This window comes from Rhinopithecus roxellana, chromosome 19 (assembly GCF_007565055.1).
Source record: "Rhinopithecus roxellana isolate Shanxi Qingling chromosome 19, ASM756505v1, whole genome shotgun sequence".
In the NCBI taxonomy this organism is placed as follows: Eukaryota; Metazoa; Chordata; class Mammalia; order Primates; family Cercopithecidae; genus Rhinopithecus; species Rhinopithecus roxellana.
This window is the reverse complement of record NC_044567.1, coordinates 16,144,567-16,169,090: the sequence shown is the minus strand read 5'-3', so window position 1 is coordinate 16,169,090 and position 24,524 is coordinate 16,144,567. Positions and strand designations below refer to the sequence as shown.

The 24,524-nt window shown below is 38.5% G+C and overlaps 4 protein-coding genes across 5 annotated transcripts in view; 3 read left to right on the top strand and 1 right to left on the bottom strand.

Annotated features, from left to right (window-relative positions):
• The window catches only part of LOC104658490 (keratin-associated protein 9-2-like), a 335,619-nt gene that overhangs the window by 117,654 nt on the left and 193,441 nt on the right, over positions 1 to 24,524 (bottom strand). The window lies entirely within an intron of this gene.
• LOC104658477 (keratin-associated protein 2-1) lies at positions 5,115 to 5,758 on the top strand. The gene has a single exon (XM_010358519.2). It carries the CDS (start codon positions 5,173 to 5,175, stop codon positions 5,557 to 5,559), a length of 387 nt encoding a protein of 128 aa, XP_010356821.1. The 5' UTR covers positions 5,115 to 5,172; the 3' UTR covers positions 5,560 to 5,758.
• LOC104658476 (keratin-associated protein 1-3) lies at positions 10,101 to 10,995 on the top strand. The gene has a single exon (XM_010358518.2). The coding sequence runs from the start codon at positions 10,159 to 10,161 to the stop codon at positions 10,690 to 10,692; it is 534 nt and encodes a 177-aa protein (XP_010356820.1). The 5' UTR covers positions 10,101 to 10,158; the 3' UTR covers positions 10,693 to 10,995.
• On the top strand, positions 17,468 to 18,439 carry LOC104658475 (keratin-associated protein 1-3-like). Its single transcript, XM_010358517.2, has one exon. The coding sequence runs from the start codon at positions 17,500 to 17,502 to the stop codon at positions 18,061 to 18,063; it is 564 nt and encodes a 187-aa protein (XP_010356819.2). The 5' UTR covers positions 17,468 to 17,499; the 3' UTR covers positions 18,064 to 18,439.

Below are 24,524 nucleotides of genomic sequence, written 5' to 3'. Positions count from 1 at the left end.
TGCCCAGAATTCCAGGCATGCATCGAACACCTGAGAAATGTTCTGCAACAAGAAACACCCTGGGAGGCTGCACCTGGGTTGAAACTTATATTCCCAGTCTAATGGTGTGTTTACTGATCCAACACCTGTTGGAACATCATAGAATACGCAGGGTGTTAGAGGTGGAAGAAGCCTTCGGCAACCTCTGGCCAATTACCTCTCTTTTAAAAGTTAAAGAAACATGAGTAATGTAAGAGTAAATTAGTTACTTACTAATGTAATTATAATCACAAAAGTTTAGAAAAGACCCTGGAGAACGCATGTTTCCTGCATTTAGACCTTAAGTCAAACACTTCTTCTTAGTATGGTGAGAGACATGTTAATCACAAAATGGTTGTATATTTTACAACTTTATTTTACACTTCAATAGCCACACACACATACACACACCCCCTAGAAATACATCTAACCAAGGAAGTGAAAACTACAGAACACGACTTAAAGAAATGATAGGTGACACAAACGAATGGAAAAACATCCCATGCCAATGGACTGGAAGAATCAATGTCATTAAAATGGCCACACTGCCCAAAGCAATCTACAGATTCAATGCTGTTTTTATCAAGCTACCAATCTCATTTTTCATAGAACCAGAAAAAAACTATTCTGAAATTCATATGGAACCGAAAAGAGCCCAAATAGCCAAAGCAATCCTAAATAAAAAGAAATCTGGAGGCATCACATTACCTGACTTCAAACTATGCTATAAGACTACAGTAAACAAAACAGCATGGTACTGGTACAAAAACAGAAGGTTGTAAAATATAAAGTGGCATAGACAAAAGGAACAGAATAAAGAACCCAGAAATAAAGTCACACTCATACAACAATCTAATCTTTGATAACATTAACAAAAATAAGCAATGAGGATAGGACTCCCTATTTGATAAGTGGTGCTGAAATAGCTGGCTAGCTCTATGCAGAGGACTGAAACTAGACCCTGACCTTTCACCATATAGAAAAATTAACTCAAGATGGATTAAAGATTTAAGTGTAAGACCTCAAACTGTAAAAACTCTAGGAGAAAACCTAGAAAACATCATTCTGAGCATCAATCTTCAGAAAGAATTTATGACTAAGTCCTCAAAAGCAATTGCAACAAACACAAAAATTGACAAGTGGGACCTAATTAAACTAAAGAGTTTCTGCACAGTAAATGAAACTATCAACACAGTAAATAGACAACCTACAGAATGAGAGAAAATATTCACAAATTGTGCATCCAATAAAGGCCTAATATCCAGAATCTATAAGGAACTTAAACAATTGAACAAGCAAAAAACAATTAACCCCATTAAAAAGTGGGCAAAGGACTTGAACAATCACTTCTCAAAACAAGACATACAAGCAGCCAACAAACATGTGAAAAAATGCTCCACATCATTATTCATCAAAGAAATGCAAATCAAAACCACAATGAGATGCCATCTTGCACCAGTCAGAATGGCTATTATTAAAAAGCTCAGTAATTGAAGCCCCATACTTTCAGAACAAAGAAAAAAATAGTAAAAAAAACAACAGATGCTGAAAAGGCTGTCGAGAGGAGAGAATGCTTATATGCTGTTGATGGGAATGTAGATTAGTTCAGCCACTATGGAAAGCAATGTGGAGGTTTCTCAAGAACTTAAAACAGAACTATCATTTGCCCCAGCAATCCCTTTACTTGGTCTGTAGCCAAAAGAAAACTAATCATTCTACCAAAAAGACACATGCACTTGCATGTGTCAGTACATGTCACAGTACAATTCACAATAGCAAAGAGATGGAATCAACCTAGGTTCCCATCAGTGGTGGACTGGATAGAGAAAATGTGGTACACATACACCATGGAGTACAACTCAGCCATAAAAAACAATGAACTCATGTCCTTCACAGTAACATGGATGCCGCTGGGGGCCATTATCCTAAGCAAATTAACCCAGGAACAGAAAACCAAATGCCATATGTTCTCACTGACAAATGGGAATTAAACATCGGGTACTCATTGACCTAATGATGGCAACAATAGACATCAGGGACTACTAGAGCAGGGAGAGATGGAGGGAGACAACGGTTGAAAAACTATTGGGTACTACACTCAGTCCTGGGTGACAGGATCAATCATACCCCAAACCTCAGCATCACACAATATACCCACATAACCAACTGGTACATCACACAATGTACCCCCTGAATCTAAAGGAAAAGTTGAAATAATGAAAAAAAAATTGTTCATAATGTTATTGTGAAATGATAATGTGAAATAAAGCTCTAGAGTCTGTTACACAAAATCTGTTGTCCACCACCACGAGAAATCTGTCTAAATCAATTTGAAGGCTTTTTTTTTTTTTTTTTTTTAGGGATGCTTCTCTAAGACCCCATTCTGTATTGCATGGGCTGTGGGGTTCTCAGTAGGGGTCTTGTTATACACAGTCCTGACAGATGTGCCGTCTGTCAGTTCTACAATAGCCTGACTCCCTTAACAGAGGTAAGTACTCAATGAGAAGGTGCTCTATTTCTTCCTTCCAGGTGCTTTTATTTTATTTCATGCTATTAATGGAACTCACCACTGAATAATGTTATTTCATGCGTATTCTTCGGTGACTGAGCAGAGAACCGATCATTTGCCATAACAAATATGTTGGTCTTTGTTCTAAACTTAAAGTTTAGAATTTAAAAAGTACCAATGTAACATGACCTTTTACTATATACTTATACATATATATGTGTATATGTATATGTATATATACACATACAGGTATATATGTACGTATATATACATATATGTATATATGTACTATATATTTACTCTATATATAGTAAAAGGTCATGTTACTATATATGTGTATATATGTATAAATATATATATTTACTATATGTTTAAAAATATATTTACTATAAATACCATATATTTAAATATATATTTATATATTACATATAAATATATATAAAATATATATATTTTAGACCCTAAGTACCAGACACTGTTTGTTCTTAGTACTTGACAAATATTAGCTCACGTAATCCTTACAACAGTTCTGATATGAACTATTATTATGGCCCAAGGACACACAGCCAGTAAATGGCAGAGCTTTAAATGAGCATTGTCCAGTTTCAGAATAAGTGGGGTCAGAAAACTGGATGTGACTTGCCACCAGTTTCAAACCGCAGAGCTGTCTGTGCTCTCACAACTCTGGGGCATGAATAACTGAAGCATGACCCATAATTTCTCTGCCTGCAAATGAAGTTTGGCTATGGGGTGTGGATAAGTATCTTAGAGTGAATAAACATTAGAAAGGTTTACTGAATGATACATAGACTATTTTTTTGGATCTTTACAAAGGGGAGAGACAGATGTCTTTGGAATGAACTTGGGTTCGAAGTTTGTGCAGTAGAGAAATGAGTCTTGTTAATGTGATGATTTAAGTCTTCCAAAGAGGCTCCCATTGCATAAAATGTGATTACCATGAAGACTCCACAGCAACATGAAAATAAATTATGACATAATATGTCTTGAAAAGAGCAGAATACACAACTTTTTACCTAGTTACCTCTGGTTACCGCTTTGAAAAACAAAAATCCCATGTCCATAAACAAAGAAAAGAATGTAAAACAAGAGAGTCAAAGGTCTCTAGTGATGAGAATGTGCCTGACAGCTCCTTCTTCTGTTTCGCTAATTGTGACTATGGGTTCAGTCAATTTACATTCCTTTTAAAGTTTTGAAATTATGCTTGAAATTCCATTTGGGGAGCTTTAGATGTTGGGGTCCAAAGCACATTCTTTCAAACAAAGAAAATGATCCTGAAGTGATTCAAAAACCCTGTCTGGTGACTAACAGGAGGAGTAAAGCTGGAAGGTAATGGGATTGTTTCCCCCTTGCAGTTCCTAAACTGCCTCTGGCAACACTTCCTGAAGAAGCCCGTCCATCACGCTTTCAGCAGTGCCACAGCAGAACACTGGGCAGCCTCCCAACGTATCTCTGCTGAACAGTGTACTGGATATGTGTGCAATGTTGGTTGAAAACCCCTTTCTTTTCACTTGCTAGTCATAGCACTTATGTCAAGGTATATATGTATATATTATTTTGAGATGGAGTCTCACTTTGTAGCCCAAGCTGGAGTTCTGTGGCATGATCTCAGCTCACTGCAACCTCCACCTCTGGAGCTCAAGTGATTCTCGTTCCCCAGCCTCCTGCATAGCTAGGACTACAGGCACCCGCCACCACATCTGGCTAATTTTTTGTATTTTATTAGAGTTGACGTTTCACCATATTGCCCAGGGCGGTCTTGAACTCCTGAACTCAGGTGATCTGCCTGCCTCGGCTTCCCCAAGTGTTGAGATTACAGGCATGAGCCACTGCACCCGGCCATCAAGGTATATCAAGAAAAATTTCCCATTACAGAATTCTTCATTACATGCACAAGAAAGGCAAGGCTAAAAAATGACATGTTTCAGAGATAAAAATCAGCACCTTATGACCAGAAGAACCAGAGTTGCACAGAACCATGTACTAGAGAAAAGAACACATGCAAGGCAGTCTTGGAGGTATTATTCCAATACTTAGTGGCTTGCAAAAATTTTTGTCTGTCCTGTAAAACTAGATGAGCTACTATCCTATTCAAGGCCTATGTATCCCACTATTTCAAGTGATAAACATATTCCCAAGCAGACTACATGGGAGGTCTTGCCTAACATTCGTGTGATTCACTTTTCACATGTAGGTGCTTCCAATGACTTGAGTCCCCTGCTGGGGTCAGGATAGGCTCTACTCAGTGTTCTATGTACTCCTCTATGTTTATAATTTCTTTTAAAAACTGAAAAATTTTTAGACCATTTTGTCCAGATTTGATCCAGTGCTATCTACTCAAAATAAGCATCGAGAGCTACTATCACCTCAAATGAGGATGACTTCTTAGATTTTCACACCGTGTAGGTACATCCATACAACAAGAGCTCTTTAATGAGATAATGAGTGTGTCACAAGCAACCATTAGTCAAAACAGAATTCTACTTAATTGGCCAAAAGGTAAACGAAAAGGGTCACCTGCACCCGGCCAGGGTATATAAAGGGCCCGGAGCGGGAGGAGGACATTCACACCTGAGAACATCCAGCGCCTCTCAACAGCCCACCCTACACCAGCCTCAGACACCACCATGACCGGCTCCTGCTGCGGCTCCACCTTCTCCTCCCTGAGCTACGGGGGAGGCTGCTGCCAGCCCTGCTGCTACCGCGACCCCTGCTGCTGCCGCCCCGTGACCTACCAGACCACCGTGTGCCGCCCCGTAACCTGCGTGCCCCGCTGCACGCGCCCCATCTGCGAGCCCTGCCGCCGCCCGGTGTGCTGCGACCCCTGCTCCCTGCAGGAAGGCTGCTGCCGCCCCATCACCTGCTGCCCCACGTCGTGCACGGCTGTGGTCTGCAGGCCCTGCTGCTGGGCCACCACCTGCTGCCAGCCTGTGTCTGTGCAGTCCCCCTGCTGCCGGCCCCCCTGCGGCCAGCCGACGCCTTGCAGCACCACCTGCAGGACCTTCTCCTGCTGAGCAGGGCACTGACTGCCCGGAACATACAACTCACTTTCTGAAAAAGTCACACTCCCGTTTCTCTACTTTAACAAACCTCCTGCCCTGAGCCCGCAAGACCCCACATCAACCAAGCTGGGAACCGAGAACCGGGCTCATCTATTAAGACGTGGGCCATTCTGAAGTCTTTGTAAAGGAAGCAATTTCCTTCTTCCTATCTAAGATTTTGTGGCATGTTTATTTTCTAATAAATATCTGTTCTTTGGTCTTGCAAAAACTTTGGTTTTATTTACTCATTCTAATGTTTTGTATTAAATTAACTTTTAATTTAAAAAACTGACACATAATTGTACATGTTTATGGGGTGCAGTGTGATGTTTCCATACATGCATACATTTTGTAATAATCAAGTCAGGGTGTTTAGCATATTCATCACCTCATACATTTATCATTTCTTCATGGTAAGAGCATTTAAAATCTTCTCTGTTAGCTATTTTGAAATATACGATACAATATTACTAACCATAGTCACCCTACTGTACATTACAATACCAACACTTATCCCTCCTATCTATCTGTAACTTTGTACCTGTTGACCAATCTCTGCTTATCCTCCCCTCCTCTCACTCTCCCCAGCCTCTGGTAGCCAGTATTCTACTCTCCACTTCCATGAGATTAATTTCTTTAGATTTCACATAGGAGTAAGAGAATGTGCTGTTTGTCTTCCTGTGCCTGGTTAATTTCACTTACCATAATGTCCTCCAGGTTCATCCATGTTGTTGCACATGACAGTATTTCATTGTTTTTATGGCTGATAGTTTTGTGTGTGTGTGAGAGAGTGTGTGTCATAATTTCTTTATCCATTCATCCATTGATGGACACTTAGATTGTTTTCATATGTTGGCTGCTGTGAATAGTGCTGCAACAAACATGGAAGTGCAGATATCTCCTCAACATACTGATTTCATTTCCTTTGGACATATCCTCAATAGTGGGATTGCTGGATCATATGGTAGTTCAATTTTTGGGGGACCCTCCATACTGTTTTCCATAATGGCTATGCTACTTTACATTCCCTCCAAGCTAGTATGAACTCCCCTTTTACCACATCCACACCAGGATTTGTTACTTTTTTGTATTTTTGATAACAGCCATTCTAACTGGGGTGATATGGTATCTCATGGTGGTTTTGATCTGCATTTCATGATGATTAGTGATGCTGAGCACTTCTTCATATATGTGTTGGCCATTTGTGTGTTTTCTTTTGTGAAATATCTATTCAGGTCTTTTACCTATTTTTGATTGGATTTATTATCGTTATTCACTGTTGAGTTGTTCAAGTTCCTTATATATTCTGGATATTAACCCCTGGTCAGATGCATAGTTTGAAAATATTTTCTCCCATTCTCTAGGTTGTCTCTTCACTGTGTTGATTTGATTGTTTCCTTTGCTGTGCAGAAGGTTTTTACTTTTATATAATCCCATTTGTCTACTTTCACTTTTGTTGCCTGTGCCTTTGAGGTCTTATCCCCCCAAGAAAAAAACCGTTGCCCAGACCAGTGCCATAAAATGTTTCCTCTATGTTTTCTTCTAGTAGTTTTATTATTTGTGGTCTTATATTTAAGTATTTAATCCATTTTGGGTTGTTTTTAAATACGTTCACAAATAGGGTCTACATGCACTGCTTGCCTACCATATGCAAGTTACAGGCTACATGGTATAAAATAGAAATTAAAATTGAATTAAAAATGTTCCCCTCTTCAAAAAGCTTCTAGGGACACGAGTCATATTCACCTATAATTCATCTAAAAAGTAGAATACGAAAACATAAAAGTACAACACTGTGTGGTGTCAACACAGAAGTCACTATTGCTTGGGGAAAAAAAGAAAGATTGAAAAGAGAAGCTAACATTTTATATGGGTTCAGATTGTGCTACCCAGATCAGAGGGATGGCATTCGTAGCAATAGAAATAGTATGAACAAAGGTATGGAGGGAGGGGAACCATAGCATTGTTCAGAGTACAGTTTGGCTGGGGGCACTGGATATATAGAGAGTGATAGTGAAAGAAAGATTTGGAAAATTTGTATGCTTTGAATACTAGCCAAGGGAGTACACCCTTAATGCAATAAGCAGTAAGGAGCTGTTGAAAGCTTTGGGGCAGGAAAACGGCATAACAAGAGCTGGGCATTGGGACAATTCTCATGATAGCTCCTTATAAAGACAGAGGTCAAAGGCCAGAGAAATAAGTTGCACAGAACTATACAGAAACTAATCAGGAAGATATTGCCCTGGTCCAAGCGATGTACAATAAGAGCTCAACTAAGATAATACCCATGGAATAAAGAAGACACAATGAGTATGGCAGATGTAGAAACCCAGAAAGTATATTAACTTAGTTGAATGTGGGAAACAAAAAACGACTAGGAAGCAAATGTGATTTATTCCAATTATAAGTCTCTGGTCCACACCGGGGCCTATTGTGGGGAGGGGGGAGGGGGGAGGGATAGCATTAGGAGATATACCTAATGTAAATGACGAGTTAATGGGTGCAGCACACCAACATGGCACATGTATACTTATGTAACAAATCTGCATGTTGTGCACATGTACCCTAGAACTTAAAGTATAATAATATTTTTTTTTAAAAAGTCTCTGGTTCAGATACTTAAAAGAACTTTAACATATTTATACTTATTTATTGTGTATTTAAAATCGTTAGTCCATAGTGTCATCTGTCTACCATCTAATATTTATATTCTTGAGCTATTACAAAACACGTTTTTTAAGAAAAAAAGACAAATACAAAGAGCTTTACTAACATTAATTGATTCTGAAAAGCAGCATGGTATAAAATAAAAAGAACTGGTCTAGGAATGAGCTCTTCCAGTTGTGTACTGTGGGAATGGAACAAGTTGCTTAACCTCTCCAAGACTGAAGAGTATTCTAACACCAACCAATGTTAAGTGAAAATGAAAAGTGCTCCATACCACACCACCAATGTTCCCATTTAGAACTTTGAGACTAAACAGTTCTTTACTCAATTCTTTCCTTGATTAATCCCTCCTGTTACTACTACACTGATTTTTATACTAGAGCAAGATATGAAACAAACAGATGGGGTCCCGCTTTCTGTATAAGCCTTTAGTGCTCTGGGCATAGTAGAAGTTAATAAATATGTGCTATTTATAATAAGAATGATGTCAGTTTCTACACCTATAAAATTAAGTGGTGGAACAAGATAATTTACACATTTTTGATCTCCAACATTCAGTGATTACATATAACCATTTTCAACGTCATACCTACAGTCATAGTTACCATATGACATGAACATCTTTACAGATGCTGGCATGAATCACATTGTAATATAACCCCATTCCTGTACAAACACCACCACCTCATAAAATGCTAACTATGTGTTTCTATTCATGATTGGAAGGGAGAAATAAACCTACCCCAAGTAGAAATAATATGATTTTGTCCAGACTTTTTTCATGTATCTTATGTAACCCTAAACTCCCAGTAGAAAATCACATTCTTTCTTCTAGCAATGGCCAGGAATTGTTTTAACTTTTATTTTGTTGAAATTTATCTTAATCTCTTTGCATTTATTATACTACACCTCTTGAACTATATTTGGTCACCCATTTTCTAACCTGCCTTATAAAGCAGATAAAAGTATTTTCTAACTCTTGCTTTTTCTTTGATTGATTCCCCTTCCTAAATTCAGTTGTCTTGCTCTTTGGTCTAATATCTTTTTACAGGACACATAGTTTAGTAATGTGAAATGACATAAATTAATAATAAATTCCGCCTTTGAGAAATTATATGCCAGATAATCCATATACTGCTGATTTTTGTCTTTCATAGAGAAGTGTAAATTTCATTAAAATATTTTGCAATCTTTTTCCAATTACTGAATATGAATTTTAGCCTCTCTTTTAAGAGACATTGGAATTGAACAGGTTTTGTTTTATATATCCTCCTGAGTGATCAATGTTTCCTCAAATATGAATGTGAAGTTCAGGAGATATCACAGAAATTGGAAAGATTTCATTTCAGGGAAAAATCTATGAATTTCTACGAATGTAGAGTTTATCAGAGTTTCTATCTGGCTAATAAGATTATAAAGAGAGAGTATAATCTTACTAGTCTAAAAAATATAAAGCAGTCTTACATAAGAACAGTCATGATTAATAATTCTTTTCTGGAGACTGGAGGTTTGGTGAATACAATCCCCAAAATCACATCATCTTATGGGTGAGGTCACCTTGTCAGATGATATGCCCACAAGTGCAAAACTGAAACTGAAGCTCAAGTGGAAATTACACCATTGTTTGAAAACAACATGTTAACATTTTTACCAAGGACAAACACATTTGGTGAGTATTAGCTGAGCAATAAGGAAAAATCAATTTCAAGATATATTTAAAACAATTCAGCATTTGAACCATCAGAGGGCCCTAGAAAGGCTGGTTTAAAGAGTAACAAGATAAAAATGTTGCTCGCCACAGATAGAGGAATTGGTCAAGACTTATAAAAAGCCTGAGGTGGAATAGGCAGCCATAACTCAGAAACCGCTCCAAGCAACCCAAACTTCAGACCAACTCCTGACACCATGGCCTGCTGTCAGACCAGCTTCTGTGGATTTCCCAGCTGCTCCACCAGTGGAACCTGCGGCTCCAGCTGCTGCCAGCCAAGCTGCTGTGAGACCAGCTCCTGCCAGCCACGCTGCTGTGAGACCAGCTGCTGCCAGCCAAGCTGCTGCCAAACCAGCTTCTGTGGGTTTCCTAGCTTCTCAACCAGTGGGACCTGTGGCTCCAGCTGCTGCCAGCCAAGCTGCTGTGAAACTAGCTGCTGCCAGCCAAGCTGCTGCCAGGCCAGCTCCTGTGGAACTGGCTGTGGCATTGGTGGTGGCATCAGCTATGGCCAGGAAGGCAGCAGTGGATCTGTAAGCACCCGTATCAGGTGGTGCCGCCCAGACTGCCGTGTGGAGGGCACCTACCTGCCCCCCTGCTGCGTGGTGAGCTGCACACCCCCATCCTGCTGCCAGCTGCACCACGCCGAGGCCTCCTGCTGCCGCCCGTCCTACTGTGGACAGTCCTGTTGCCGCCCAGTCTGCTGTTGCTACTCCTGTGAGCCCACTTGTTGAAAACCTCCTTCTGCTGGGAATCCTGATAAGATGGCCCTTTAAAACTAGCCAAATTAGAATCCTAACAATCTTCTGAATTCCAGTACCTATAACTGGGCTTGCAACCTCTCATCACACAGCCACATAAATTCTCTAGGATGTAAATTCATTTACAATGGAAGACCAAAATTTTTTCCTAGACCTGGATGTCAGCCAAAGTCCTACAACGTGAAGAGAGTTAGGTAATATTTTACTATAAATATCATCTGAAATATTTCAACAGTTATTGGGACTTAAATTTAATAAAGGTTTTCAATGATGAAGTCGTTGGAACTTTCCTTGCTTTGGAATTTGTTACAGATATTGCGGTACTGGGATTTTTCAAAATATCAACATGACATGGCACTATGGTTTTTCTGTATTTCTGCCCTTTTAATGATGATCTTTAAAAGTAATTTTCTTTTGTGTTACCATTAAATGGTCCAATATTTTGCAGCTAAGACATACGACTAAAGGATCACGACAGCATTTAGGAACTGTTTCCTAAGGTTCTCACACGTGCTAAGTGGTGGGCTAGGTATTCCAACAGACTGATTTTATAAAAAGGAATTTCATGTTATTCAGCTTCTTGAGGTTCTGTCAAATCTATTCATTTGTCCACTCATTCATTCATATACGACGAGGCTGTGTACAATTATTTCTATCATCTATGATACACAAAAGCATAATAAAATTTGTGAAAGAATACAAACACAAGATTATAGAGTAATAGCACATAACAAACATACACATTTTATTCAAGGTCCTAGGCTCATAACTCCCATAGCCCTTTTTATGATGTTAGGGCACTTTAGACTTCAGAAGCAGACCTCAGAAAATAGAATCTCTCTCTCTCTCTCTCTCTCTCTCTCTCTCTCTCTCTCTCTCTCTCTCTCTCTCTCTCTCTCTCTCTCTCTCTCTCTCTCTCTCTCTCTCTCTCTCTCTCTCTCTCTCGTGCGTGCGCTTTTGCTCTCTCTCTCTGGCCTTCTCCTCCCCTCTTTTCACCTGCTCCTTTTACTCCTCAAGGCAAGAACCTTCCCCCACTGTTCTTGGCACTGGTCGTCAAGATATTCTCCTACCTTCCTTGTCTGCTTGTAGGTCATAAGATCCCCATTTCAGAAGAGGTTCTGCCTCATGCCCTGGAGGAAGGAAAGCTGCACAGAGTGACCAAGAAGGATCTGAACAGACAGGCCTTACTGGGTTTCACCACTCACTCTACTAACATTACATCATACTCTTTTTGTCCAATCACGTTTCTAATGGTTGTCCATCATGCCTATCCACTGAAGTCTCCATAAAATGTCCAAAAAAAAAAAAAAAAAAAAAAACCACGGAATTTGAGGAGCTTCCAGATAGCTGAATGTGTGGAGGTTCCTGGAATGTGCTGTTCCCAGAGAGGTTATGAAAGCTCCTCATACCCCTTCCCCCACACCTTACCCTATGCCTCTCTTCTTCTGTACCTTTTGTAATGGTCTTTATCATAAACCAATAAACTAAATGTTTCCCTGAGTCCTGGGAGCTGCTCTAGCACACTCATCAAACTTAAGGAGGGGGTCGTGGAATTCCCAACTTATGGCTGGTCGGTCGGAAGCACAGGCAAAAAAACCTGGAGCTTGTGCTTGGCACTGGAAGTAGGGGGCAGTCTTACGGGACTGAGCCCTCACCCTGTAAAACCTGACGCTATCGCCAGGTAAATAGCATTAGAATGGAATTGGAGTGGAGAACACATTAGGCCTATTTCTCCCCATCAATAAGCAAGGAAATAAATTATGCAGCAGATACCAGCTGCGTGTTTTCCACTCCAATTCCATTCTAACGCTATTTACCTGGCGATAGGGCGAGGTGGCGGGCCCCTGTAGTCCCAGCTACTCAGGAGGCTGAGGCAGGAGAATAGCGTGAACCCGGGGGGTGGAGCTTGCAGTGAGCCCAGATCGCGCCACTGCACTCCAGCCTGGGCAACAGAGCAAACTCCGTCTCAAAAAAAAAAAAAAAAGAAAGAAAGAAAGAAAGAAAGAAAGAAAGAAAAGAAAAGAAAAGAAAAAGAAATTTTCTATGTTGATTGTTGTTGAGTGAGAAAACAGAATGAACATTTAAGTGTGGTTTTTTTTCTTCTATCCAACAGCATAAGATGTAAAAATAGCTATTTTTTTTTACATCTTATGTAAGAACAAAAAGCAAATACAGACTCCTGAGTTCTAGTCCCAGCTTTGCAACTAGCTATCCATGAATCCTTGAGCAAGTCCCTTCACTTGCCTGGGTACCTATTTCTAATTTGGAAAATGAGAGAACTGAGTCATTACCGACAACATCCCTTCCAGGCGTAAGAGAGTAGATAATTTCCTAAACAGGCGACACATTGACCAGTAATCGCTTCAGATGCCCAAAGAGGAAAAAATATACAGTGGTTAAATAATGTTGTATGCATTACCACCATCTTGCAAGTTTATAAAGCCACATTGGAATAGTAAACGGACTGAGATACCCTGCAATAAAGAAAGCTCTATAACCAGTGGCCGGGCTCAGTGGCTCACACCTATCATCTCAGCACTTTTGGAGGCAGAGGCAGGTGGATCACCTGAGGTCACAAGTTCGAGACCAGCATGGCAAACATGGCAAAACCCCGTCTCTACTAAAACTACGAAAATTAGCCAGGCGTCGTGGCGGGCACCTGTGGTCTCACAGCCTGAAGCAGGAGAATCACTTGAATCCAGGAGGTAGAGGTTGCAGTGAAACAAGATCGTGCCACTACACTACAGCCTGGGTGACAGAGTGAGAGTCTGTCTCAAAAGAAAGAAAGAAAGAAGGAAGGAAAGAAGAAGGAAAGAAAGAAAGAAAAGAAAGAAAGAAAAGAAGAAAGAAAGAAAGAAGAAAGAAAGAAAGAAGAAAAAGAAAGAAAGAAAGAAAGAAAGAAAGAAAGAAGGAAAGAAGGAAAAAAGAGAAGGAAAGAAGGAAAGAAGGAAAGAAGGAAAGAAGGAAGGAAGGAAGGAAGGAAGGAAGGAAGGAAGGAAGGAAGGAAGGAAGGAAGGAAGGAAGGAAAGAAGGAAGGAAGGAAGGAGAGAGAGAAAGAAAGAAAGAGAGAGAGAGAAAGAGGAAAGAGAAAGAAAGAAAGAAAGAAAGAAAGAAAGAAAGAAAGAGAAAGAAAAAGAAAGAAAGAAAGAAAAAGAGAAAGAAGACGGAAGGAAGGACAGAAGGAAGGAAGGAAGGAAGGAAGGAAGGAAGGAAGGAAGGAAGGAAGGAAGGAAGGAAGAGAACTCTATAACCATCACTCCCAAACTAACTTAGCCAGAAAACTCTCTATTTTTATATTACCTGTTAACACCCTGTAACACCAATACTCCTCAAAATATACTTCACAAAATGGTGAAAGGGAGTATAAACTGATGTTTTTATAATATCTGTACAATCTTCTTATGTATTGTGAAACAGAAAATAAATGTTCACTGCAAGGATGGATTTAAATGAATGTGATGTTGGCTATATACTATCACCATTCTTATTCTAATTTTCAGAGAGAGTTCTAGATGAAGCAAGTATTAAATAAAAGACACATAGTGAGGCTTTCATTCCAAGGGATAAAATATTTCATCGTTAAATCAAAGTGGTGAGCCAGTGACTGGGGATAGAGGGGTATGGGAAGTGATTGCTTAAAGGTCAGGGGGCGTTCCTCTGGGATGATGGAAAAGTTTTTGAAACTAGAGAGAGACGATGTTGCACAACATTATGAACATACTATACGTCACTCAGTTACACACTTTAAAATGGTTAATTGTAGGTTATGTGAATTTCACCTCAATTTTAAAAAATCAAAAGAACAGGACCTCTGCTAGCACAACTTTACAGGAATTAGGAAAAGGTACCACTTTGGGGAAGATACAGACAGAGGGGTACACAGCTTGTCAAGCCTCCAGCTTGATGTAAGAAATAATATGCTCCTTCCTCTGAGTGGACAGAGCCACAGAGCCCCACATCAGGGCGCGACCTGTACATCTATACACAATGGCCCTGCAATGTGGTCAACATTTTATTCCCCTCATTTAGAGCTCTGTTGTCTCTGAGAGGGTTTAGGTTGGATGTACCTTTTAATTAAAAGGACTTTGGCTCAGCAGCACCCCAAAAAAACCTGGTTGGCATACAGGAGGGAAAAGATAGATCTTGTGACTTGGCTTAAGATGAAAGTTGGGGGTAAGACGAGATCCTTGAAGTTTATGTGTTATCCGATCTAGATTACTAGGCTGGAAGCCCAGAGCAGAAGCACAGAAGCCCTACGTAGGAATGCTGTATTCATTTGACTGGTACATCAATCATGCTTTATTTCTTGAGAATCTAAGTAAGGCAGTCACAACTGAATTAGAGAACTAGTAAATGGAGATGAAGAAATTGGAAGAATCCCCAGAACTTGTAACTAAAAATCAGAACCATGATATCTTAAATGAAAATAATTTCAAACATTAGCATCTGTGTTAAGCCAAAGTTCCATGTTCAAGAATAATAGACAAACATATTCTTTCTTCTTATGGTACTGGAATGGTCTGGAGCCCATCACTTAAATGAAGTAATGAAAACCAGAGGGAATAAGCACAGGAATAAGAAATGTGGTATATACACACAACAGAATACTATTGAGTCTATAAAAAGAAGGAAATTCGGTCACATATTACAACATATCTAAACTTGGAGGATATTATGTAAAGTGAAATAATATAAATTTCATTTCCTTAATTTACTTAGAGGAGGTAAGGGAATGTTCAGATTAGTCTTCATTCTGTGGCACAGGAGTCAAATTCTCAAGTAAGTGTTATACCTTAAATTTTGCACTGAGGAAGATGTTGAAAATGGTGCCACACTAGAAAAGCCCAGAAAGGGAGAACCAATATGCAATGCCACTGTCTCCAGTGCTCTTATCAATAATGCATTTCAGGTCCTCAGATATCTGAGCCTTTTGCAAAAGGAGACACATCTGTTTAGTATCAAAGATTCTGCTAAGTTTAGATCTGAATTAAATAGCTCCTGAGATTCTTGTCATGACACATCCACATATTTCAAACATCCAACATAAAAAATATTAGCTAATCAAAGAATCTGTGATATAGCTTTGCTTAAGAAGAAGCAAGGAACTCACAAAGAATCGCATCTTTTAAACCAAATTTGATATGGGATTTGAAACTGACTTAATTCCAACTCAGAAAGAGTTATGATATAAAGTCAAAGCTGTCATTTCCAGAGAAGCGGAACTACCACTTGGTGTTCTGGTTCAAAACCCAAGAGTAGCACTGTAACTTGCATTTCTCTGCAATGAGCTCATACTCCATGGAGGCCTGGTCACCTTTTATTGCATCTAAACAAAACGTTTATCTTCACCATCATCAGTTGTCTCATTCAAATTATATAAACTTTCCTGTTCACTGGATTAGTCTCTAATATCTATAATAAACTGCATACAGCAGATCTAACATACTGTAGTAAATCACATACTCCAGTATTAATATGTTAAAAGTATAATTTTATGCAGTTAAAAAATCTAAATCTATAGAATATCCTAAGATAAAAGATGAGACAAAGTCACAAGTCAAGGTTAACTCTTTTAGCACTTAAGATTTTCTTGAAGTGTGCTTATTATGCTGTTAATAAATAAATAAAATCTCTAGGAATGGCTCTAGTAAACAGTGTTATTACTTACCCTAACCTCCTCCTTCCTTCCTTTTACTCTCAAAAAAGTCTATAAGAAAGGAAGCATATTTTTACATCTTGCTTTCACACTTGGATTTTCCTTCGAACGATTGCTTACATAAAAAAAGAAGAAAGAGAAAGAAAAAGAAAGAAAGAAAGAAAGAAAGAAAGAAAGAAAGAAAGAAAGAAAGAAAGAAAGAAAGAAAGAAAGAAAGAAAGAAAGAAAGAAAGAAAGAGAAAGAAAGAAGGAAGGAAGGAAGGAAGGAAGGAAGGAAGGAAGGAAGGAAGGAAGGAAGGAAGGAAGGGAGAGAGAAAGAGAGAAAGAATTGACTATAGTGTTTAAAGAGTTTAGTCTGGAATCAGAGGGTGTGGATTCAAATTTCAGATTCACTAGATAATAGTGTGAACTTGGGTAAGTTACTTCAATCTGTTGTGGCTCAGTTTTCTCACATGGTTGATGGGAGTGGCAGTGATACCTAGTCCACAGATTGCTGTCAAAATTCAGCAAGTTGATACATGCAAAGTACTCAGAACCATTTAGGCACATAATCAGTGATGGAAAAATGTTATGAATAGCAATTAATGCAAATCTCCCTGGCCCAAGAAAGCATCCCTTTCTGGCCAGCTGAATACAGTCTTGCTTCACAGTCAAAGGGAAGATAAGGAAGGTAGAGAAGGAGCCGCAGTTAAAATTGGAGGGAATTAAACTGTCATGTGAGACCCAATCACCCAGTTGTAAGGGTCAACACTGAATAATATTGACAGTCCTTAAAGGTGAGGCATCAGTCAATTATTCCTCGACCATGAGAAAATTTTAAGAAACATGAGGAGTTAGGGATCATATTCCTAATTAATGCCAATGACTTCTTGACCATGGTAAAGAAGCTTAATTGCAGACCAAATACAATCAACTTTCAAAGGCTCCCAGAAGTTTCAACAAATAACTCAGGGAGAGGCCAATTATCATTCAGAGACAAATTATCAAACACAAATAAGGAAGAGACTTCAGGAATTATGTAAACAGTAGCTGGCCAAGGCTTATAAAAGGCCCAGTGTGGCAGCCATCACCAAAACTCAGAAACTCCTCCAAGCAACCCAAACTTCAGACCAACTCCTGACACCATGGCCTGCTGTCAGACCAGCTTCTGTGGATTTCCCAGCTGCTCCACCAGTGGGGCCTGTGGCTCCAGCTGCTGCCAGCCACGCTGCTGTGAGACCAGCTGCTGCCAGCCACGCTGCTGTGAGACCAGCTGCTGCCAGCCAAGCTGCTGCCAGACCAGCTTCTGTGGATTTCCCAGCTTCTCAACCAGTGGGACCTGTGGCTCCAGCTGCTGCCAGCCAAGCTGCTGCCAGACCAGCTGCTGCCAGCCAAGCTGCTGTGAGACCAGCTGCTGCCAGCCAAGCTGCTGCCAGACCAGCTCCTGCGGAACCAGCTATGGCATTGGTGGTGGCATCGGCTACGGCCAGGAGAGCAGCAGTGGATCTGTGAGCACCCGTATCAGGTGGTGCCGCCCAGACTGCCGTGTGGAGGGCACCTACCTGCCCCCCTGCTGCGTGGTGAGCTGCACACCCCCATCCTGCTGCCAGCTGCACCACGCCGAGGCTTCCTGCTGCCGCCCGTCCTACTGTGGACAGTCCTGCTGCCGCCCAGTCTGCTGCTGCTACTCCTGTGAGCCCAGCTGCTAAAAGCCAGTTTGCTGATTTTCAACTTGAAATTTCCACTTTCAGTTCAATTCATGAACGAATTATTTCTTCAAGCACTTGTGGACCACTAACAAATTCTTGAACTTTTCTTTGGCTTTGTTATGGGGGTTACCAAATATTTAGGCCTCAGAATTAGCTGATTCCTTTCAATTCCAGAAAGACCTTGCTCTTCTCTCTGAGGACGCCAAAATACAAATGTGACCCAATACATGAAAAAGCCGATTTACCTTGAAATTGACCCTTTACAAGCATTGAAGCCCACGCTCTGAGTCTCAGTGCTGACGAGACCACGGAAGAGCCATCTGTTCTTCTCAGGACACTCACTTTCTCTATTCCACCAACCTGCAAATTGCACCCCCTATGAAAGAGGAATAATAAACCAAGGTCTAATAAACTGTAACTATTGGTGCAACAAACATGTCTTTTTTTTCATTGAGTGTATTCAGGATGTATATTTCGTAGAATGTCATATGAAAAATTTTAATCTGCTTTTGATATCCCTTCTCTTCTAATACCACATTAGGAAATGTGTTATCCAGAGGTCCAGTGGAGGTTAATGCCCATAAAAACATAGAGTAAAGGTAGTTATCTAGGGCCTCAGAAATGGTAAAGGCTCTGTTACCATAACTTAACCTTACACAGTGCTTTCACAACCAGGAAGTTACAGAAATCGAAATCTCTGGCTGGGTGCGGTGGCTCACACCTGTAATCCCAGCATTTTGGGAGGCTGAGGTGGGCAGATCACTAGGTCAGGAGTTCGAGATCAGCTTGGCCAACCTGGTGAAACCCCATCTCTACTAAAATTACAAAAATTAGCCGGGCTTCATGGCACACATCTGTAATCCTAGCTACTTGGGAGGCTGAGGCAGGAGAATTGCTTGAACCCAGGAGATGAAGGTTGCAGTGAGCCAAGATCGTGTCATTGCACTCCAGCCTGGGTGATAGAGCAAGACCCCATTTTGAAAAAAATAAAAAATAAAAATCTCTGAATCTAGAGCCAGAATATTACTTATTTTTCCTGTCTGTTAGAGAAATGCTCTTTCAAGCAATCATCAAAGAATGGTAATGTATGCTAATAAATCACAGTCTTCCATTCACATGTAACCTTGTGAAGGATTGCAAGAGAAACAAGGTAGGAAAGTCCTCTCTGAGGAAATACACTCTCAATTAGATGGAATTTTTTACTGTAAATTTTTTCCTCCAGTTTCTAAACAGAAGTGAGGATAACAATGAATTTACTGTATTTTTAGAATCAACATACATACTTTGGTTTAAAATGTTCACTTCAAAGTAAACACATACATATATAAATATGCTTTTATATATAATACACATATGCAATACATTTATACACATTTAAAGACAAATATCAGAGAATGCTTTATAAATTTGAATGGTTTTTAGAACAAGGATTAGGATTAATTCACGGTTCCTTGGACTTAGAATTGAGAGTATCGAAGGTGTTTTGTTTTGTTTTGTTTTGTTTCTTACTTAGGTTAAAATTACAATGCTTTATTCAATGGTTAATGAAAATCAGAAAATTAGAAGGTATGAACAAAGGATAACATTTGCAAAGCAAAGAACCAATTTCCCCAACATATTATCTAGAGACCTAATCCAATCCAGAAAACACCCTTGAACAACAGAACAGAAATTGAGACATGTTTTGTCCTTTTGGTCCTTTGATCCTAAATACTGGTATCACCACCTAAGAAGTTCCTGCTAGAATAAATAAATAAATAAATAAGTAAATAAGTAAGTAAATAAATGACAAGTGATTTAGGTAAAATGCAAATTGGGCTTTTCATCATTACTGTACACTGCTAGTCATTCATTCCCTCTTTTATTAACAAGCATTTACTGAGCATCTATATGCAAAATAGTGCGGAAAGCACTACAAAGGATACCCAGATGCATTAGACATAGGCAGATTATGCTTTTAAGGAATGGACAACCTGGTAGAGCCCTGAAAGATGTCTGAGAGATCATCTCATTTTACAGATGAATAAACCAATATTCAGAGGAATTACATGACTTTTTTAAGGTCATACAGTCACTCAGTGGTAGAACCAGTTTGGAAGCCCATCTAGTTTAATTAATTTAATTTTCAGTTAAGAATTTGGTCCCATACATCATGTGACCATCCCTAATCATCTAAAGTTGGACCCAGTTAAGCTTAAAATTCTATGATTGTTCTTAAATTCAAAAGCGTAAAATAAAAATGATTGATGTTTTATCATTGGGGATGGTTTAGTGATTTGTGGTATGATCATACTCTGGAATATTATATAACTATTAAAAGAGTTAGTAATATGTATAGAATGCATCTACAAATTGCATAATCTAGATGAAATGGAGAAATTCCTAGAAATGTACAACCTACCAAAACTGAATCATGAAGAAATAAAAAATCTGAACAGACCTATAACAAGGAGATTGAATCAGTAATCGGAAACCTCCTAACAAAGCAAAGCTCAGAACCAGATGGCTTCATTGGTGACATATACAAAACATCATAAAAAAAATAACACCAATCCTCCTCAAACTCTTTTTAAAAATTAGAAAGGAGAAAACACTTTCAAACTCATTCTATGAAACCAGCATTACTCTAATACCAAAGTAAGACAAAGATACTATAAGAAAAAGAAAACTACAGACCTAAATCCCTGATGAATACTCATGAAAAATCCTTTCAAAATCCCAGCAAATAGAATTAAACAATACATTAAAAGTATTAAATGCTATAATCAAATGAAATTTTATCCTGGAAGGCAAGGATGGTTCAACATACAAAAATGAATCATTAGTAGAATGAAGAGGAAAAAGCACCTGCTCATCTCTATTGATACAGAAGAAGCATTTGACAAAATTCAAAACTCTTTCATGATTTTTTAAAAAACCTAACAAACTAGGAATAGAAGCAAATGACCTCAACATAATTAAAGCCATATGTGAAAAGCCCATAGGCAACATCATAATCAACAGTTTTTTTTCTAAGATTAGGAACAAGACAAACATGCCCACTTTTGCCCATTCTATTTATCATAGTACTAGGAGTCCTAGCCAGAGCAACTAGGCAAGAAAAAGAAATAAAAGATATCCAAATTGGAAAGGAAATAGTAAATTCTCTCCATTCACAGATAACATGACTTTATATGTAAAAAATTCTAAAGATTTTACACACACTCACACACAGTTATAACTAAAACAAGTTCAGTGAAGTTGCAGATACAAAACCAATGCACAAAAATCAATCGCATTTCTATACACTAACCATGAAAAATATATGAAGAAAATTTTAAAAACAATTCCATTTACAATAACATCAAAAGAATAAAATACTTATGGCCGGGCATGGTGGCTCATGCCTGTAATCCTAGCACTTTGGTAAGCTGAGGCGGGCAGATCACCTGAGGTTAGGAGTTCAAGTCCAGCCTGGCCAACATAGTGAAACCCTGTCTCTACTAAAAATACAAAAATTAGCCAGGCATAGTCGTGGATGCCTATGGTCCCAGCTACTGGGGAGGCTGAGGCAAGAGAATTGCTTGAACCCAGGAGGTGGAGGTTACAGTGAGCTGAGATTGTGCCACTGCACTCCAGCCTGGGTGATAGAGTGAGACTCCATCTCAAAAAATAATAATAATAATAATAAAATAAAGAATAAAATACTTAGGAACAAACTTAACCTTGGAAGGGAAAGACTTGTACACCAGAAACTATAAAATGTTACTGAAAGAAATTAAAGAAGATACAAATAAATGAAAAGACATCCTGAGATCATGAATTGTAGGATTTAATATTGTTAAGATGTCAATACTACCCAGAGAATCTACAGATTTAATGCAAACCCTACAAAAATCCCAATGATGTTTTTGCAGAAATAAAAAAAAATCCATCCTAAAATACATAAGAAATCAGAAGGGGTCCTATATAGCCAAAACAATCTTAAAAAAGAACAAAGTCGGTCTCACATTTTCCTATTTCAAAATTTACTGCAAAGCTACAGCAATCATAACAGTGTGGTACTGACATAAAGACAGACATATAAAGCAATGGAAAAGAACAGAGAGCCTGGAAATAAACCCTCAAATATATACATGGTTAAATGAGTTCATGTATTTATTTATTTGAATTGACAAAAATTATATGTATTTATGTGTACAACACATTGTTTTGAAATATGCATACCTTGTACAATGGCTAAATCAAACTAATTAACATATGTTTTACCTCACATAATTTTTTTGTAGTGAAAACACAAAATCTACTCTCTTAGCAAGTTTCAAGACTATAACATATTGTTATGAACTATAGTCACTATGTTGTACAATAGATCTCTTGAATTTATTCCTCTCATCTAACTGAAATTTTGTAATCCTTTGACCAACATCTCCCCAACACACTCCACCACCACCCTAGCCCCTGGTAACCACTATTCTACTTTCTACTTCTATGAATTCAACCTTTTTTACTTTCTACTTCTATGAATTCAACCTTTTTGTATTCCACTTGTAAGTGAGAAAGTGCAATTAGTCTTTTTCTTTGTCTGACTTATTTCACTTAGATAATGTTCTCAAGTTTCATCTGTGTTGCCCCAAATAGCAGGATTTCCTTCTTTTATGACTAAGAATATTCCAGTGTGTGAGTGTGTGTGTGTCACATTTTATTTATCCACTCATTTAATGATGGACATGGACACAGGTTGCTTCCCTATCTTGGCTATTGGGAGTAACGCTGCAATGAACACGGGAATGCAGATGTCTCTTCAAAATACTGATTTAGTTTCCTTCGGGTATATACACAGAAGTGGGATTGCTTGATTATATGACAGTTCTATTTTTAATGTTTTCAGGAACCTTCATATTGTTTTCCATAAAAGTTGTACTAATTTACATTTCCACCAACAGTGTGCCAGAGTTCTGTTTTCTCCACTTCCTCTCCAACACTTGCTATCTTTTGTCTTTTTGATAATAACCATCTAACATATGTGAGACGATATCTCATTGTGGTTTCAATTTGCATTATTGGATGATTGGTGATTTTGAAAACTTTTTCATATACCTGTTGGCCATTTGTAGATCTTTTTCTGAGAAATGTCTATTTAGATTCTTTGCCCATTTTTCAATTATGTTATTTGTTTTCTTACTACAGGTATTGAGCTGTTTGAGTTTCTTCTATATTTTGGATATTAACCCCTTATCAGATATGTGGTTTGTAAATATTTTCTCCCATCTGTGGTTTGTCTCTTCACTCAGTTTAGTGTTTTATTGGCTGTGCAGAAGCTTTTTAGTTTGATGTAATCCCATTTGTCTATTTTTGCTGATGCTTTTGAGTTCATGTTCACAATATCATTGGCCAGGCAAAAGTCGTGGAGTTTGCCTCTATTTTCTTCTAATAGTTTTCATTTTGAGTCTTTCTTACATTTCAGTCTTTTAATCCATTGTAAGTTGGTTTTTGTATATGATGTGAGATAATGGTCTAATTTCATTCTTCTGCATGTGAATGTGGTCAAACGATTTTCAACAAGGGTGACAAGACTATTTACAAATGGTTAAGATGGTTAACTTAAATGGTTCATGAATTTTATGGTATGTATATTTTACCACAATTAAAAATTTATAAGTATAAACATGTAGGAGACCCAAACTTTACTGAAATAGAAGATATATATGTATATATGCTGGTTTATATTTGCAGAAGCAGGGATAAAAGTATCAAAGAATGTGCACCAAATTCTTAATATTGATTACCTCTAGAGCATTAATTTTGGTAGAGATGTGTGCATCTTCAGGGAAGGGAAAGGATATTAGTTCTTCTTTATATGCCTCTGTACTCTTTGACTTGTTACAACGTGTATTCATTACTAGCACATATGTTTAATTTAATAGAGTCAGAAAACAATCTATAAGCAAAAGTCATTAAAGATTTTGGTTAGCAATATGTACATTCACTACTACTGAAGGCAAGAATATTAGATAGAGCTCTGAGGATCCTATAACTTGCACAAATTGATCATAGAAAGGCATAATTGGTTTGAAAGTTGATACATCAGATTACAGTTCATGTTTTGATGACACTAATGTTAGTCTTTCCAAGTTTAGACAACTGTTTATAAAACCATGATCATGGTTAAGTGACCATTTAAGGAAAAATGGTCAGTTAAGATAAATTATGCCTAAAGGTTATCAAAGGACAAGTATGACAAAGCATGCCAGGGCAACACTTGGCTCAAGGCTACTCTGTCATGTGACGTGCATCAAGAGGCACTTTTGTGCTTGGCTTCCATGACGAGCCTTCACTTAGTCCAGAGGGCAAAGAAGAAACATAATGAGACTCAATTGAACAATGGAAAAAGCAGGCTATTGAAATGCTATTTATAACTTTCTAAACACCTCGGGTATTAGCCAGAGACTCATGCTGAAATTGACATCAAGAAAAGATGT

Coding starts and splice junctions, on each gene's coding strand:
- LOC104658475 (XM_010358517.2), top strand. CDS start 17,500: ATGGCCTGCTGTCAGACCAGCTTCTGTGGATTTCCCAGCTGCTCCACC.
- LOC104658476 (XM_010358518.2), top strand. CDS start 10,159: ATGGCCTGCTGTCAGACCAGCTTCTGTGGATTTCCCAGCTGCTCCACC.
- LOC104658477 (XM_010358519.2), top strand. CDS start 5,173: ATGACCGGCTCCTGCTGCGGCTCCACCTTCTCCTCCCTGAGCTACGGG.